Source organism: Enoplosus armatus, chromosome 11 (genome assembly GCF_043641665.1).
Source record: "Enoplosus armatus isolate fEnoArm2 chromosome 11, fEnoArm2.hap1, whole genome shotgun sequence".
NCBI classification, from domain to species: domain Eukaryota; kingdom Metazoa; phylum Chordata; class Actinopteri; order Centrarchiformes; family Enoplosidae; genus Enoplosus; species Enoplosus armatus.
The window spans coordinates 14,136,750-14,156,046 of record NC_092190.1 but is presented as its reverse complement, the minus strand read 5'-3'; the positions used below and the strand labels follow the sequence as shown (position 1 = coordinate 14,156,046).

The 19,297-nt window shown below is 40.0% G+C and overlaps 1 protein-coding gene across 1 annotated transcript; it reads right to left on the bottom strand.

Annotated features, from left to right (window-relative positions):
- Positions 1-4,300: 4,300 nt before the first annotated feature.
- LOC139292752 (activin receptor type-1C) lies at positions 4,301-16,773 on the bottom strand. Its single transcript, XM_070915123.1, has 9 exons — positions 16,704-16,773; positions 10,858-11,088; positions 7,948-8,190; positions 7,579-7,809; positions 7,317-7,484; positions 6,498-6,654; positions 5,757-5,881; positions 5,384-5,514; positions 4,301-4,426 (listed from the first exon to the last, which is right to left on the bottom strand). The coding sequence occupies exons 1-9, from the start codon at positions 16,771-16,773 to the stop codon at positions 4,301-4,303; spliced, it is 1,482 nt and encodes a 493-aa protein (XP_070771224.1).
- Between the last annotated feature and the right edge of the window lie 2,524 nt (positions 16,774-19,297).

Here is a 19,297-nt window from a genome sequence, read left to right as displayed (position 1 = left end):
AAAAGCAAAGGAAGGAGGATGCTTAAGCCTTTTTCTTATTTTGCCCCTTCAAACAGTCCCTTTCCTTTTTTGCTGTCTTAGCAATTCGATTTATGGTCTGTCAGAAACCAGCAATGCATGAGAAACTGCCACCTCACGCCTCCACCAGCACCTGCTGCCAGCCTCTCTCACTCTCAGTTTCTCAATGGGCTAAGCCTCAGTCTAAGCCTGAGTCCTGTGTTCTGCCAAGCAGGGAGACTTGTCTCATGAGGACAGACAAAAGGCTGATTTAGCTTGGGGCCAGTGTCACGCTCCCCAAACAGACAGCATGGGTCATTGGGCCGAAGGCATCAGACATGGTCGGTTCAAAAGGGAAATCACACGCACAGGCCGGCAGTCAGGGAGACAATGGCTGATGGGTTAAAGAAAACTGAACCACAGAGCACAAACCTTCTCCCACTACCACACCCATGCATTCAAAAGGCACACTGTTTGTTTCTCTGCAGGAAAAGAATATCATCTTTCACCATGCACAAAACCAGAAAATCAGAGACAGTTCACTTTGAGCCAGATACTCTGTGTATGAACCGGATTGAAATACCCGCACTTAACGAGCAGATTGCCTCACAGCAATCCCCTCTGCCCCACTAACCCTCAGCTCAGCCGTTGGCCAACCGACCACGGGACTGTCTGGAACACAGATGTCCCATTTCACCAGGACATTGCACATTCCCATCCACATATTTACTACTTTAAGTACAGAGAAATAATACATGTTGTTGTCTTCATTGATAGCCTGCACTCCCCTGCTGCTTGACACAAGTGAGGAAGACAACAGAAAAGCATTGGATGCTATCATCAGTGATTCTGTGAAGTGAGAAATGTGCATCTCTGCTTGAGCTTTAAAGGATAGGTTCACACTTGTTTATCTCAAAACAATACTCACATGTCCATATGTACATTGAAACAGTCATTGGTCCTCCTGTCCATACTGGCTGTGTGTTTTGTGTTAAAATGCATTCTAAAGCTCAGCTGAAGCGAATATGAGGCTACAGTAGTCTTTGTTAATCAAATCAAGTGGCAATGTTACAGTATATTTTAGTAGAAATTCCATGTTGAACATTGTTTCTTTAATAAGCTGTTTGATAACTGTTTCAATTTACATATGGGCATGTGAGTGTTGTTTAAAGGCCATCTTGTAAGTAGTTAAAACAGCTAAAAAGCTAAAATTAACATCATTTTGTCACATTTTTGTCAACTGGATGCTTTGCTCAGTGTTTTGACTATGGGGAAGTTTTCAAATGTGCCCCATAAACCTCATGTAAGTAAAACTGTGTGATCTCCCTTGTCTGAGGTGGCAGACTCTAAAATCCGTTAAAAGCAACTCGCAGCACAATCTTTAAGGCGTTGACTCATCTGCATAGTGCTGATTGCCTCAATGTTTTCCTCTGTCTAACAGCCACATCCGACCAGCAGACCAGAGAGCAGAGATGAGTCATGTCAGTTAAGGTAAAGTGTGATGGGGGAAATGAAAATGACCTGCTTCAGAAAAATTGCTTAGGGAAATTCTGTCCTACGTGCAGCAATGTGCACAGCTCTGCACAATCAGTGCTTTCAAATCATCAAGTGAGACATTTGATACTAAAAAAAAGACATGAAAACAGCTTTACTCCATGAAAAAAATAGTTTATTGACCCACTGATATCATCTATTTCTATACAGAATAAATAGTGCAAGAGAAAAGATACAATGGCATGAAATCTGAGCAACAACACAAAACTGTTTCACGTAAATCAAAAATATGAATCTAAATAACTGGATGGTTTTGTGATGATTTTAAGAAAGCCGTACCACATTTGTTAACATCTATAACTATTTCATATACAATATATAAAAAAAGACACCAGACAGAAATTGCACATGGTGATCACTCCTCTTTGGAATGACTGATAAGTCTTTTATATGTTTAGCTATCAGCTTTTCTCTGTGCCGCCTGTCTGATTCTTGGAGAAGCAGATATGACACAATAGACAAAATACAAGCTTGGCTCAGCGTAGATCCAACGTCAGATAAAAAATAAAGTTATACCACAAATATTTTCAATGGACAGACAGGCAGAGCCAGACACTTTAATACTGCATTTTCAATATCTCCTATCTGTATCCTGCAACACACAAAGTCAAACGATTCCATGATTGAAGTCAACTAATCATTTCACAGAAAGAAAAAAATGAGACTTGAACTGATATTTGCCAAGAGAGCAATGGGCTACTGTACATAGCTTATTTTCAAGAGGCAACACAGCTGATGCTACATATCATCCAGTAATCATGACACCTTCACGTGCCAACGCTGACACTAAGCAGCTACATGGTGAAGTATGTCGCTCGCCTTAGCAACTAACAACATGAACATATATGAGGATGTAGAGCTAGACAAGAATTCGAAGCCATGATGGACGGGAAACATGGAAAGGTTTTCTCCACAGCACCAGTTACACAAACACATCTTTAAATACAGGATCTGTTCACATGATATGAAACACACACAGACACACCTGCACACATGTGAGCCCATACAATCACACGTGGTGTACAGATTTATCCGTGTGCACTGTCCCGAAGACAGACAGCGGCATTAGTGATCATATGTGCACCCATCACCCAAACTGTGCACTCCAAGTGAAATGTCTTAAACTGATTTACTACAGTACCAATGACAATGTACACAATTAACACAATATACTTTACTTCTACATGTCTGTTCTGTGTTTTGTCATTATCTTCTTGTTTTATGATTTTATCTTTAGCTTTGTCGATATCTTTATCAAGATCTGATCTTATCTTGGTCTTTGCTTTTATCACAATTATCTGGTGCAACGGGAAACCTGCTGTAAAACTGCATCAGGCTTGTAAAGTGGAGTTTTTTCTAACATGTACTGTACGTAGTTGTTAGATTTCCCTGTTAAAAAATACATTTGAGCCAACATTAACAATACGGCAATTGACTTCTGAAGTTTTGACTTGTGCATTACGGTTGCTAAGGTTTTATCATTTCAGTAACATGTTTCCAGTGTGAATAAATATATTCAAAAAATACAAAACATAACTTTTCACATTCATGAATGAGCTCTTGTTTGTGAACAAACGTGCATTCACCTGTCAGAGAGCAGCTCTTTCCAGCAACTGAAAGCTTTAAATGTGCAAAATTTATAGCAGGAGTTTATAGCTGTACTTCTCTTTTATGTAAAGGACAAGACAAAAAAGTGTATAGCCATCAATCCCATGAGGCTGTTAAAATATGGAGAGACAACTTTGTAATTCTTACCACTAGTCAGTCTAAATATTCAAAGAGGAACGGTCTTTAAGGTTTTTAAATAATCCATTTTAGGATAGCCCAAGACTCGGCTTGACTCTTATTGGTTTCAGCTGGACACCGTTAGCCTCAGTTGTACTCTGAGTCAGGGTATCATCACAGTTATTAGGGTTATCCTCTGGGGACCATGAATGTATGTGCCAAATGTCATCCTTCTCCATTCAATACTTGTCGAGGTTTTAGGACCAACAGAACGAGCGACCAACGTACAGACTGCCCAATCCATGTAGCCATGGAGGTTAAAAATCAATAGTCAGGGGCACCCCGGTAGCTAATAAATAATTTTTAAAAAAATTCAATAGTCAGAACTAAATCACACTAAAAACTCACTTGATACTTAGTTAAAGGATGTCTTCCACTTGGAAATGCACAGTTGTATCTCTGTTAGGTGTATAGAAACCTTTCCACTGAGCTTTCAACAAACCATTTATCTACAATAGTACTATAGTAACTATGCAAAAGCACTTTAAAGTTCAGATTCTCAGGGATCGTCTGTAGATGTGTCATTTAAAACTCTCTATCTTTTGTGATTGTCATTTAGCACACTACCTACCCAGTAATGCTTTGTTTGTTACAAGATATGGCACAAAAACAATGTGCAACTTCAAGCTTTGGGCACTTAAATGTCTGAGGTAGCAGAATAATCTGTATATACATTATACATATTCTTATTTCATATGGCTCTTTCTACCAAAACTTCACCTGTTTGGTTCAAATTGGTTTATTAGGTGTCTGTGTGCAAAGCAGCCACAGACACCCCCTACAATACTTTGGCACCAACAAACAACCTGAATCTGCTCTCTGAGGGTGAACAGTGTGGTTGTGTCCTGAAGAGGGCAGCCTCAGGCAGTTAGAGCGAACATTTCTTCCCTGTCAGCTTCCAACAACTCTCAGTCCATCGTGTTGCAACAGTGCCAGCACCAGTGCTGCACCGCAACAAATCGAACTATTCTTTGACGTCTTTGATGAAGGACAGCTGAGACACCGTTTTCTTGACCCGCAGTGCAGTGAGTCGAGCGGCAGGGTTGGCGTACCAGCACTCTCTCATCAGTTTGCCCATCACACGCAGAACCTGATGTATCAACAAGGAGACAGTATGGTTTATATAATTTAGACAACAGGCTGAAGTGTCAGTTTCTTATCTTGAATAACTACCTATAAATACCAAGACCTTCAGTTATATGTACGTTGAATCTCCCTTTGGTAATTGACCAAAAGGACCGATCTAACTTCTTTACTTGATTTTGTTTAGATAACTTATAACAGATAAAGTTTTTGGAAAAACATTTTTTTTGGTGGCCAAAAATAATGTGATATGTCAGAATAACAGAAAGGCTTAGCCACTATAGTTAAATGAGTGGAAGCACATCCAATCCAATAAGAAGTCTGAGAAAAAAGGGCATGACCCCGCCCTGTCAATCACTCCTAGTCAGTCACCCAAGGGGAAGCTAAGAAAAAGCGTCAGGTGCGTCAGGTGAGACCAACCATCTCATGAACTGGTCGTGACTGTCTAATTGTCGATTTCAAAGAGTTACAACAGTTGTCAAACTCAGCCTCCGACCATCTGACAACTGAAGCATACTGAGGCCTTTAATGTAGTCATTCTGTGTATCATCGCACAACGTTTTCCTGCGCAATGAGAGATTAACCACCAATCTGCAACACAGTTACTGCGTCATGATTGTTTCTTTGGCTTTCAGTCAGCTTTAATCCACGAAGTAACATACTGAACAACTGAGCTGAAGACAGTGCTCTCAGTCACCAGTGAGGGGAGCTCTAATGATAAAAGCTACTAATTCACTTGCAAATGATAATTAAAGATAGTCAGTTGAGTTTATGGATTAAAAATGTGTTCATACCTGCACTGAACACCTTTACCACAAAAATAAAGCATGTGTTGTAACAAACCAGACAAAATCATTCAATCAATCATCTGTTTTTGTTTTGATTCTGACTTTTACAGTTTCATACACGCTAGTGATCAGTGATAACTCTCTTAGATGATGATGCATCAGATAACATTTCTCACCTCGCAGCTCTGCCACTGGTTGGGAATGTTGGGTCTGAGTTTCTGTTCACACACCACCTTCCTCATGTCCTCGATGGTCGGATCAGAAGGCACCAGGTCATAATAAGGCAGCTGGAAATCTTCATTAAGTCCTGTGAAAATGACAAAGATGGAGATGTTTTTTTATATCATGTCTAATGACGCACAGGACTGATGATGTACAATGTACAGAAAAACAGGATGTAAACCACCTAAAATTACAGTTACATCAGTGGTGTCATGTATGTACTATTAGTGCCACGGTGCAGTTTTGCTGATGACTTGTCCATTAAGTGCTTCTATAAATATCGATATATGAGTGGGAGTGTATATGTGCACGTGTCATTTAAGGTACCCCTAACAGAGCATCTTCGGGCCAGTTCCCAAAACACCAGGCCTAGCGAGTAGATATCCGCCCGCTTGAATGACTCAAAGTTGTTCATATTGATTGTCTCATCCAGAATTTCCGGGGCCATGTACCTGCAGAGGACAAAATGATTAAGGCCTAATGAAACAAAAAGCCCAGCACTTCTTGCAATATTTCCTTAACCGATTTGTGAGTGGGTTCATTGTAAATCTTTAATGTAAATCTCTCAGAAAAACACAAGCACAGTTCACTCTGAACGTAAAGAGATTCAAACGTTATGTTTCTGGGACCTTGAAGAACAAATACATTATCTTTAAAATCAGCACTCACTGATTTATGGCTTTAGTTTGACAAAGATATCAATCTAAGGGATATTTTACAGTTTGAATCGTGTGAGCTTTTGATAGTACCACTAGGAGTCGCCAAAGTCAAAATATTTCAAATTCTACACATGAAGTTTGGTCTATATAGATAAATGCATGTGTTCATATATCACTTAACTAGAAAAATATGTTTTTACAGTAAGTAGTTGCATCAATCGTGTTTGCTTTAATTAATAACATGAGGTTTATTTAATTATTGCTTTGTGTACAGTGCAGTGTGCCTAGGAAGCTGGCTCACTCCAAGTTGTGAGCCAATAAAAAGTACTGGTCAAAAAGCAGGTTTGAAGTCACTTCAGTTTAATTTCATGTTTCTATTTTGCGTGTTACTTTGTGACATAAATCCAACCTCTTGGTTCCCACTCTGTGGTTGGATGGTATGTCAATGGTGTTGGTGTTGGAGTCGTGTTTCACAGCCAAACCCAAATCTGCGATGACTGCTGTGCCGTTCTTCTTCACCAGGACATTTTTAGACTTTAGGTCTCTGTGAGCAATGGCGGGTTTCCCTAGAACCAAGAAGGCCACAAATAAGGTTTTAGGCCCAAAACTGTGCTTCATGTGAAGACAAATATTTGTCATCTTTCAGCAAAAATAGGGAATATTTTGCAGAATTATTGCAGCAAAAAAAAACATCTGCACCAATGTTTTGTAGTATTCTGACATACATAACATTATCGAATCAAATGATCACAGCCATCAATGAAACTTAATGTTAATGAAAATAACACAGTTGAATTGTGTAATTACTGTGGTGCTGAAATGATTGGTCAATTAATCGATTTGTCAATCAACAGAAAAATGATCACCAACAAATTTCCTGATCAATTAATCTTTTAAGTGATTTACCAAGCAAAATAAACATTTGCTGGTTCCATCTTCTCAAAAGTTAGGGTTTGCTACTGTTCTATATGTTGCAGGTTCTATATCATTGTAAATTGATTATTTTTGGGTTTCAGTTAGAAAAAAACTTTGGGATCTGGAAAACTGTGGTGACCATGTTTCACTAGTTTTTGACATTTTAGTTGCAAGTAATCTCTGAAATAATCTTTAGTTGCAAGTCCCAAATTACAGTCTAATTTATCAAATGACAACTGTCATTGTCACACAAGTGCCATAATTGTTTGAATCCCCCAATATGAGGTCAGTGCCCACAAACTCATTCACTTACCCTGTGTTCCAATGATTTCCATGTGGAGATGCGCCAGGCCACTGGCTATGGACACAGCAAGGACGATCATGCCTTCCACAGAGAGTGTGTACCTGTTCAGGTAGTCATACAGGGAGCCGTGCTCATGGTACTCTGACACCAACCACAGCTGGGTCCACGAGCCATTATCTGCAGCAAACAGCAAATAATACAGTCACATGTTGGCACATTTATCTCATAACTGTAACTTGATTACTTTGGTCAGTGTATCTGAATCTCACACCTTTGTTGTCAGCAGCAATGAAGCCCAAGATGTTCTCATGTCTGAGCATGATTGTCTGATAAATCTCTGCCTCGCGAAACCACGACCTCTCATCCCTGGAGGAGAAGATTTTCACCGCCACGTCCTCTCCACGCCACTTTCCCCGCCACACCTCCCCAAATCGACCCTTCCCGATGGTCTCCTGCAGGACAATGGTCCGAGCTATGGTCCGCTGGACCAGCAGTGGCAGACCTGAAAGACACCAGGAAGGCCATGAGCTGATATTGATATGTAATCATTCCATCTTACTTGCTTCACGTTTATTAAAGTCTAGTTGAGTTTAACCCAGAATGAATCAAACAGTCTGTGTCATCACATCAGTCAAAATACCTGATCCAGAGCCCGAGGTGCTCATGTCATAGATCAGATCTTTGAGACATTTGTCAGGTGACATGAGCATCTGGTCATCCAGAGGCTCCTCTGGGTCCTGCTTGTGGGCTCTGCTGTAGGCACAGCGGTGGCCCTGCACAACGAACACACCCAGCAGGATCCCCACACACAACAGGCAGGAGGGCACCAGGATCACCACAGTGAGCTGCAGCCTGCTCCACCCGGGTTCTTCCAAAGGCCTCTCTGATAACACACACACACACACACACACACACACAGACAACATGACAATGCAGCCAATATTGTTAGCATATCATTGTTCCCCCGACATTTAACTCTCAAGACAAAGAATCAATAGAATAACAGGGAATTTGCAATAATGTTCATCACTGCACTCCCCACGATTGTTGCACCGTCTGGTGGTCATTGTTGATTATGGCATTAAGTGTGTTGTGTACAACAGAGTGTGCACTGAAATCATCTTCTCAAGTGGACGATATGTTAACAGTGGTGCATAACTCCTGCTGAAATATGCTCATGTACTTTCTATATTTCAGAAAAACTGGCCTTAACACAAGATCAGCAAAATGAAGCCATCACCCTGTCAACAATCTCAAAATTCAGAGAGATGGAAATTGTACATTTGGCACATGCAAAGTTATGTCGGCCAAAAGAATGTGTTTTTCCGGAGTGCTAGACATTTTCATCACTTCCCATGAATGTCATTTATCAAAAGTAATAAAGAGATACAGAGGAAGAATATTTCATTGCCAACAAACCTTTCTCAAACCTTTTTTTTCTGACAACACACTTCATTTGAAATAAATGACATGCTCTGATCAACAACAGGTGCACACTGAGACCTTGTAATAAACTGTGGGTTTGGCAAAACAATGTAATGTAACCTGGCATTTCTATCTCTGACCTTCATCTGACTGTGGGTGGACAGAGGAGACCTGGACACAAACAAAAATAGCAGAGCTGGTGGGCGATGTGATAATATGAGATTTAAAGACAAGATAATGTACAGTGAACACTGCAATTGCATTGTAGCATAGCACTACAATTCAATGATATAGGTCTGGGGAAATACTTAAGGATTTTGCACTAAAAAGACTGTAACTTTGGGAGACACCCACTTGACTTGGCCAACTCAGATTGCTGTAGCCTCATATTAACTTCGGGAATTATTGCAGGAACTAATAACTCTTTCAACATACACATGGGCATGTGAGTATTGTAATAATACAGACTTGAAAAACCCCAAAAATCTAATAAAGTGGTTCTACGTTTCTTCAGCCTTTTCATCTTCTCATATCCCCAAAGCATGAAATGTCCTCACCAGGAGTGCCTCAAACATGCAACATTTGCAGATGGCCCAATGTGCAAAGCAACACACCGTGAACTAAACCACAGTTTCCTAAGACATCTTTTTAGCCTTTTACCTAAATACATATCCTGCCATGTGTCCGACTGGAGCTCAGCAGATATGGTGCAAAAGAAGACTCTCCTCTCCTCTGGCCCAGTGGCAAAAGACCTTCAAAAAACTGCAACTGTTTTCTGGCTCTGCGTGAGTCAAGGAAGTAATTTTGGAAATCATTTCTACTTTTAAACTGCTTGTATGACACAAGATCTAAATAAATGTTTGGAAATTAGGGATAGAAGAACACAGAGGCTATCCCGGCCAAAGTGTTACAGGACAAACTAAACTATCAAAACAGATACACAAAACCACTAACCACTATCTATAACTAACACCTCATAACTGTTAATGCATTCTACTATTCCGGCATGTATAGAAGTCACAGCAAGGCAGCTGATGAACATTACATCTTGATGTTTACAACATCAGCAGTGGAACAGATTGATTGCGGTGTCCTCATTCTCGGTTAACACCATCACAGCCTCAGGGTGCTGCCCTGACCCGACTCATCAGCAGTCTGCAGCCCATTACACTTTAAATCACCTCTGTATTTTATGAAAATGATCATTGTCTGACAAAATATGAGTATAATCACCAAGATATAGAAGTGTTTCCCTTTAGAACAATCGATTTGAGTGCTCCACCTGAATAGATTTGTTTTACATTAACTCCAAATAGAAGCTAATGTTGCCTCATGTCTAACACGTTAACCATGTCAACTTCTCAAGGCCATAATAAGTCAGATGTGCATGTTTTTCAGCTAGTTACGAAGTTCTGCCCCCGACTGGCTGATTAAAAATGATTAATGCAGCTTTAACAAATCTGATCTACATTCTTTATGAATGATCCAGTTAACAATAATATTTAAACTGCCATTAACTGAAACTGGATGTTACAAAAAAACTGAAAAAATACTACACATTTAACATTAATTTATGCATTGCAGCAGTGTAACACAGCAAATCCACTATGAACCACCATGCTAAGTGTAACCATGGCCTCCCAGTGTTTTCCACTGAGTTGCATATCCACAGGTGTGAGTAAATCCTCTTCTTTAAGGCCAACTTCCACCCAGCAGGCCCATGAGAGGCTTTTAACTTGCAGTAGGACAGGACTACATGCCTGACGAAGTATTTATTTATAAATCAGTGGAGGGAGGGGGAGGATAACTAACTGCCGTCCCTTTGCCTCTGCCAGATTTGTTATGTCACAGGATCTAGTAGGATCAGCATCCACCTCGTCTAGCCAGGGCCAGAATGAGTGGGAAATCCCACACTGATTGGGCTGGCATTGCTGTCGAATGAATACTGTAACTAAGCAAGGGCAATGTGACATTAACTGTCTGAGGGGATGAATCCATCTTTCCTTTTTTCATACAGGCAAAATATTCATCCACTTAAAACACATCAATTAAAAAAAACAAACTAAAAGACAACCAGAGATGGAGACAAGATTGCACCAGTTCAAAAGCATCGTATCGGCTGTACCTGGGTGTAGGTGCAGAGTCTCATTGTTGCAGAAGTCTGTGAAGCAGCAGTTCCTCTTGGAGACATTTCGGGAGCTGTAGCAGAAGACCTGGCCCTTCATCTCAGAGGGCGACAGGCAGGACTTGACCGCCTCCTCCTTCCCGTCAATCAACATCACAGAGTTCCAGCAGGCACCGTCTGCGGTCGTCTCACAGGTGTGGTTGGCGCACAGCTGGCACACACACTTCAGACCTGAAAACACGTTGCAAGACGGTTCGATAAGTTAACTACTTACAAAGACACTTTCCAGTAGACACCGGTTAGTTCATTCATTTATAAAGTTGCTGAGGACGAAAAGGACACTAAACAAACAGTTTCATTCACAAACAGTCATGGCCAGCGGTCTTTAACTCTTTAGGAGCAGGATGCTCCTATTACATAAGGAGGTCCATGTTCTTAAGTGGCTGGAGGTGGGGGAGCCAGAGTAATGCCTCTTAGTTTAACACCCAGATAATCTTGTGTTCTACTTGGAGCTGCTGTCATGCTTTGTTTGATAAGACTGCAAGTGATTGATAAGCAAGCTTGTACTGCCTGCTCACCGGAAAAAACCTGGAAATAAACTGTAAGAAAATGACACTGTTATTCAATTAAACTATTTTTAATACATGCAGTAGCTCAGATTTATAACTGCACTAGCCATAATGAGGTAAGTAAAGGTAAGTATACATCATATTATAAAGTTGTAGAAATATGTCTTTAAACTTTTGATAATTTAAGCATTTTTGAAACTTTGACCATTGAATATAAACTTACACCTCTTTTTACTTACAGTTATGGTTTATTCTCGTCAGTTTCACATGTATCAACAAACGTGAAAATTGTTTTAGGTTATTTAACTTCTAAAGAAGTAGATGTCTGAAATCAGCACCTGGTTGACATGAAACTAGGAAGTCTGAATACAGTTGAAAGGGACTACTTTTCTGGGCCATCATAAACCAGATTTTTTCTAACATGATTGCATTTGAAATTGAATTTGTGCTCTCTACCACTGAATGTGAAGCCCATTCCTTTTTTTTCCCAACACGTCCTCATGCGTAGTGACGTTATGGAAGTAAATGTTATTCATATGGCACATGTCAAAGAGATATGATGTATATGTGGTTAAATGTGATTAAAAAACAACAACTGAGACATAACATTACAAAATAAAGTGCTTATGATGGAAAATCCTCATCATCTGCACTCTTTTAAGGTTTTCAATGAGGCACCTCAAAAACAACAAACTCTCTAATTTCAATTTGAACTTGTGAAATATTAATACATAGTAAACCCCATACTAATTCTGAACCCTACAGACAACCAGTGTTGAAATGGTATGATCAGAGTTATTAAAGAACTGTGTGAGGACTTTGTTAAAAGTCTGGCAGCTGCATTTTTGACTGCTTGCCTCTAAGCATATATACTGCACATGTATTGCAATCCAAGAAGGAAAAAAGCATTAATAAATATTTTCCAGATCTATTAGCTCGTCACAGAATCCCCCATCATCCTCTTTCAGGCTTAAAGACTTTTTTCTTAAACTCGAGGAGATAAAATTCACTCTCAGGGGCTCTGTAGACCGTTTCTATAAGAAATGGCAATTGATTATTTTAACAGCCTTTGAACAATCCCCCCAGAACTGAATTATGTAACTATACAACATTTGTATTCACTCTCTCTTTTCTTACATAGAATCAACATCATTGTGTGTTGAACTTGTATCTTTATGGACTTTAAAGGTACAGGTGGGAGGTCCTTCAACAAAAAACAAAGTTCATGCTGTGAACACAAGTGACTCATACGTTTGTAACTGGGGTTTGAATTTAAATGTTCATGTTCCAATGCATGGCTTCGGTCAGGATGTTTTTATGTCAAAGTTTTGAATGACATCTGAAGATCTCTAGTCCTTCACAGTTGCTGAATAACTCAGTAAGGAGGACAGGCTATTAAGGTCATATGGCTTAAATGAAAGATACAGCTGCGAGCCATCCATGGCAACATGTGTTTACAAGGCTTTTTTTTTTTGTATAAAAAGAGAACAGGATGGGATCAAGGATTGATCCCTGAGGTACATCCAGCCAGTGTTGCAGCTCATCAACAAAGATTGAGAGATAAATACTACAGGAATGGCATTGTCAACAAATACCAGGAAATATGTTAGTCTGTCTATCTACCCTGTTTCTTTGTTGTGAACACTGGAGCACTGAAGGAATGCTAGTTTGTTCCACTTTGACCTCGTGGCACTCAGTCTTCCGTCCATTTGTATCTGTATGTAATTGTTTCAAAATGGGTCACAAATATATAGTTAAATTTTTTAAAACAGCTCAGTAACTTCCTAAAACAGCTGGGCACTGTAGTCTTCAGCAAAAGTCACTCATAAAGGAATAAATATTGCATTCTTCTGTACTATTTTCAGCCCCAGACTAATATACATTTACATACACCAGTGACTATTTAAAGCACCAAGATGGTGTAGGATTGTGTCAACATAAACAGCAGTGCCCATGTTCATTGTAATGAAGGAACACATCACCCAGCGTAGCGGTGTGGTGTACATTTTAGCAGAATAAAATCTTAATCCATTAAAAAATATTTTAATGGGATTTCTTGACATTTAGAAAAATACATAATACTACCTACCAGCAGGCAACAAAGATCATGGCTTCAATTCAGAGGAAGGTTAGCTGGAATATAATAGCATAAATGCGAGTTGCCTGGCAACAAGTTTCTCAAGGATGATGAAAGTTTGAATAAAGTGTGGCTCTGTAACTGAGGTATGACATGGTTGGTCTTTTTTTTTTTTTTGAAGCAAATTAATGATTTGGGGAAAAGGTGCCATAAACACCAAAACTGTGTTCAGTTTGCAAAACAGAAAATACATGCTTAAAACAGTGTTATGCTCTCCAAACATAACAATCATCAAAATCACATACTGGTGTCTTGCTGGAACAAAAAACTCCACACCACGGACAGTGGAAAAAAGAAACAACCGTCTTTTTCTACAAAGTACACCAAATTCATTTAATAGAGGTAAATACATTTTTAATAAAATTAACAGAATATTTTACTTCTCCATCTCTGTCATTTATATCAGGTCATATCTAATTTAATTTTAGTCACATTGGATCTACTGTAATATGTTCCCTAAATCAGGCACCTTGGATAAAAAACCTTTGTCTGACAAATCCAGCCTTGGCATCTCTCTGCAGGGGGCCCTTCCAATGCCACGCAGGAAAGATTCCCTCACTTTCCTTAACGAATGATGAGCGTAGTGAAAAGTAGATCTTTGCTTTTATTAGATAGGACTAGAGCTTTACCTGAAGGTTGCACTACAGCCTGATTGAACGTCTAATATGACACTATAACAAAGTCGGGCAAGTGCTGCCTCCACAGACTTTCCCACCTTATATTCACACAACCCCACATCTCACAGCTTCACCTAATCTTTCTGCTTCCATTTTGTTATGGCATACAGCAGGTGTCCAACCTGGAGTGTCTCTTTACATGTGACTTCATATTGATTCTGGATTCAAAGGTTCTGTACCTCAGCATAGAGCATGAGTGAGCGACAACAAATGAAACAAACTGAGTGAAGATGGACCAGAAATGACATAAAAGTTCAGTTGAACACAGTTGAACATGGAGAAAAAATATTATGGAATTGGAGCTTCAAGGTGCATTAAATGCAATCTGTTTTGAAAAAGCACCTGCTTTCTGCATTGTGGACACAGTTTTCTAGATGGAGCAGCGGGAAAAAAGGTATCTCAAAAAGTTGAATCTAATGCAGCTTCCCGCAATCCAGGAGGACACATGAGTAATTCACTACGTGAACAAAGTTTAGAACTGAGTTCCTTCTCTGATATGCTTAATAAAGTAGACATGAGTAGGGACGATAAACTATGCAATTCCAGTTTAGAGGCTTGTAGTTTTGCAGAACCTTTTTATCACAGAGGTCTTCAGTGACGATGTATTGATTGGTCTTGTGATTTATTGTTATGAAAACTCACGCAAATTAAGCTATTACACACAGAGGCAGAATGTAACACAGTACTGGTACTTGAAAATAACCTTCATTTGAATTCCGTATTTTGAATCTACCTGCATTATGCAGCTAGTTTCAAGGAATGAGGGCATCTCAGAGCTGATCAGCTGAATTTAACAAAAGAAAAATGTGCACTTCTATCATTTACTGTGTATAAAACAAGAAATGCCTGTTCACTGGCAGCACCTTCCAAACTTTTGTCCCTTCTGTAAACAACCCACCTCCCTGCTTTCCCCATCGGAAACACACTATAACAGCTCCCACACACCTTGGTGTCAAACAGGCACAGGCTCTACTTTTTTCAAGTTTGTGTTAATGTCTTATACTAAGTCTGAACCATCAGCAGACCAAAACAAAAGGAAATGCTTGAAGTGTTCTGTCTTTAACTTTATTAGACAGACAAGCTTTCAGTCACACACCTGTTTACCAGGACACACACCAGGTGAACAACAGCAGGATGTGCAATGTGCTTACATTTGTTCTTATATAGTTCTGAACCATCACCTGTTAACAAATCAGGTATAGCAGCTTGTTTTTTTGACACTAAATGTATAGGAGGCATTCATGTTGCAGCATTACAGCCTGGGAACCACCGCTTGCAGTGTCAATTAGGCTTGCAACTATCGATTACTTTCATTATTGATTCATCTGCTGATTATTTCGTCAATTAATCGCTTGGTCTATGAAATTTAAGAAAATGATGAAACATGCAAATCACACCTTCCTAAGCCTAAAGCTTTTTTAGCAGTCCAAAACACAAATATGTTCAGTTTACTATCATATATGACAAGAAAATGCTTCAAATCCTCACAAGAAGCTGGAACCAGAGAATGAATTATATTTGTTTTCTTCAATAATGATGGAAATAAGTAATCAATTATCATACAGTTGCAGATTCATTTTCTGTCACTTGACTAAATGATTAATCAACAGATTGTTTCAGCTCTTGTGTAAATTTAGTCCAAGAAATTAGAGTGTTTTCATTATCAAACAAACAACTTTAACCTTCAAACAGGTAAAAGTCTCCAGAAAAGACCATTCAGATCTCAATACCATGTGTAAATGAAACAAAGATATCCTGCTGTATGAAACTACATAAGTGTTAAAACAATGACAGCACAATGACACCATGGTCTCACCACAGTCTTGCAAACACGTGTACTGACAGGGAAAACTGACAATATCTTACATATTTTGAATGTTTTAAGGTTATGCCACAAGCCTGACAAACAATTAAAATTATGAAATGATTTTTCTACCAAGCACTCCCTGTGTTCATTTATAAGTAAGCTATTTTGGACAGCTTTGAACACATGGGCTATGAGCAGCTCCTGCTCCACAAGTGACCTAACATGGAAAAACAGGCTGTGTGTAGGAGCTAGCTTTTTATTTTCTTTTAGATATCTGGTCTTTGCATTCACAGCTTTAACAGCAACAGACATGAAATGAAATAGTAATCTTTGAATTTATAAAGGTGCGTTTTGATTGAACTTTTATTGGTATAACATAGTGTGTCCTTCAGGGTTAAACAAACTTAATACATGGTGTTTGGTGACATAACCCGTAGTTCTTAGAAACAGTGTGAACAGCTCTCTGAGAACACAACATGGGCGATTTAAAAAAAAAAAAATCAACCGAATTAACTATTTAACCTAGTTAGCCAACAATGCATTTGGTAGGCAGCTTAATAACTCACATAAAACCTTAAAACACTGTTATTTACTAAATGAACGCATGTGATTAACGTAATGCAAACTGAGTGAGTGGGATCTGTCAGCTACTGTACCTGCAGTCAGCTGGGCCACAGACAGAAAGATCAACGCCGCTTGAAAGCTCCGCTTCCCGGGACAAGTCATGGCAAGAGCCGCATCTGCTCCCTCTCCGACGCACCGTTCACGCAGCTACTCTACACGAAACGCAACGCTACACATTGCGGCGAAGTCCGTTGGCCATGCAACCCGCACAAATGTCTCGCAGTAGATGCGGGGAGGAAACTGTAAAGCGCAGTGAGAGGTTTGCTCCGCCTCTGTTGACTGGGATTTAAGAGGATTAGTGCTGCAGACCTCTGATAAAGACATGTGAATGAGAGCCAGAGAGAAAGTGTGTTGCACATCCATTTAACTGCTGCAGGTCCAGTAAAACACCACCTCCTGCATGCATATTGAATGTGAACATTTCTTCAATTCACGGAGGTGTCACTTGTTTACAAGTGCTTGCTGAGGAAGGAAACCAGGTCAAACTGTTCATGAATAGGCCTATGTTAATGTAATCCAGAGTTTTTGTGAGGACATTATGAAAATGAGAAACTGCTAAAGTACAGACTAACCAATCTGTATAACAAATAATGTACAACAAGACCACTGAACTCCTTATTGAGCACAACAAACACACAGTCTCCATGTGTACATAGAGGGCCAATAAATGCTCTATAGTAACATGCATTGGTTTCCAAGGAACAGTAGCTACGGATGGATTAACCTGTTTCAGGGCATTGGGGCAAAAAAAGTGTGTGTAGGCTATGCACCCAGCCGCCTCCAAGTTCCCCTCAAGTACACAACCAGTACTGCTCTGTTGCAAAACTACCTGCCTCAGGTTTTGTGTGTTAATTAGCTTGTGCTTATTTGACTAAACACACATTTATGCACCGCCTGAGCCCAATATAAACTAAACTAATGAAGGTCATAAATCAAAGTTTCGACACAAGGCCCCTCTGCAAGACACGGGCCACAAGATTAGGTAATAATGCAGGACCCTTCTTTGTCAATACTGTACTTGAGAGGTGCAAATTCCCTCACAAATTTGCACTTAATTAAATTACCGAAGACCAATTCACAAGTTTGTGGCCCCCGAGGGACTGGCAGTTGCCTTCTTAGCCTGGTTGGTAATCCAGCCTATCTTGCACCCCAGTGGCCTCTGCAAACCCTGGATGTGAGCAGAACTCAGGTCAGCAAAACAGAGTAAACCAGCCTGGACAGACACCACTGCTAACATCCCATCCAACCAAGCAGAGAGTAAACACTTTCAGGCAGTGAGGGCTGAAGTCCTGGAGTCCACTGTACATTAAGCTCGGTGCAAAGTTCCAGCTCAACTCACCTGCTTGCGATAAGTTATTTACTGCAAGCGCTCAGGCTCCATAGCAACTGCCAGGGGGAGAGTGACTGAGCGAACGGAGCTTAATCCTTAAGTCTACATGAGCAAAAGCAGAAGCACAAAATGTAATTTTTTTTATATATTCACAGCACAGTCGAGGCAGGCTTCATGTTCTATACAAACAGCACAGCTTTGGAAACAATGGGGAGACAGTCGTTGATCTAACTACTGAATCCAGGAATCTCTGCTCTTACTGTACCACTCAAAAAGTTAGCCATACAAATACAATTTCTGCAAGCAATCACCATCAAGAACGTTATAATACTTTCTGGAAAGGGAAAACAAATTACCATGTGCCCCTCTCAGTTGTAGGTACATAGAAGTACACAGCAGGTACACAAACCCAGTACAGAACCTCAGGGAACCACAATGGGATTTTTAAAGTGGAGTCAAACCTCTGTGCTCCGTTGGCGCAGGACGGATCAAATGACACTGAATATGAAGACAGTCTACGTAACAAAAAAGCCTGACAGCTGTTGATACAGGCAAGAAGGGCATCTCAGCACTGTCAGACATCCACTGTTGTGTTTCTATCATCTGGTCCATAACTCTCCTCCGGCATATTAATCAGCCTGAGAGCCACCAGGAGCCCAGTTTCTGTTTGACATCTGCCAAAATATCTGCAGCGCACACAGTTTCAGTTTACAGCTGGCAGGGAAAACGTCTGGGCTTTCGACATTTTCCAAATGAATATAAATTAATTTGTCGCATTATCAGTGCAGACATCAAGCTTTTTACAGGCAGGAAATAGATTATTGTGAAGAAATAACTGTACATTAGTGGTTTTAGCAGAAGGCTGACAAAAGTCCACTTAATTTGGAAATGGTAAATGACTTGGTCCCCACTACATACTGTGCGCATGGTTTCCTATTGGACTTCCAAAGGTCAGAAAGGGGATAGACAGGGTTTGATTTGAAACCATACATGGTACATATAGTACTCAAATAAAAGCTACCATGGTACCATCTGTACAAAATTTTGTGCCAATCCATCTGGGAGATGTTGCACAGGATAAGTGAAAACAAGCTGCTGGGAGAGGTCCGGGGATCACCAAAGTCATTAGGACACATCGTCTGGGAACCATGAATGTCTGTGCAAAATCGCATCTTAATTCATCCAGTAGTTGAGATATATCAGTCTGGACCAAAGTGGTGGACTGGCTAAAAATAAATAAATCTACTAGATACGGCATCAAGACAAATGAGACAGATACACATTTTTTCCATTTAA

Bases quoted from the DNA above. Each gene is read 5' to 3' on its own strand.
- LOC139292752 (XM_070915123.1), bottom strand. From the start codon at position 16,773: ATGACTTGTCCCGGGAAGCGGAGCTTTCAAGCGGCGTTGATCTTTCTG. The intron at 7,485-7,578 runs GTGTGAGATTCA...TGTTTGCTGCAG, and splicing joins CATTGCTGCTGACAACAAAG to ATAATGGCTCGTGGACCCAG. The intron at 5,882-6,497 runs GTTGGATTTATG...TGTCCTCTGCAG, and splicing joins CACAGAGTGGGAACCAAGAG to GTACATGGCCCCGGAAATTC.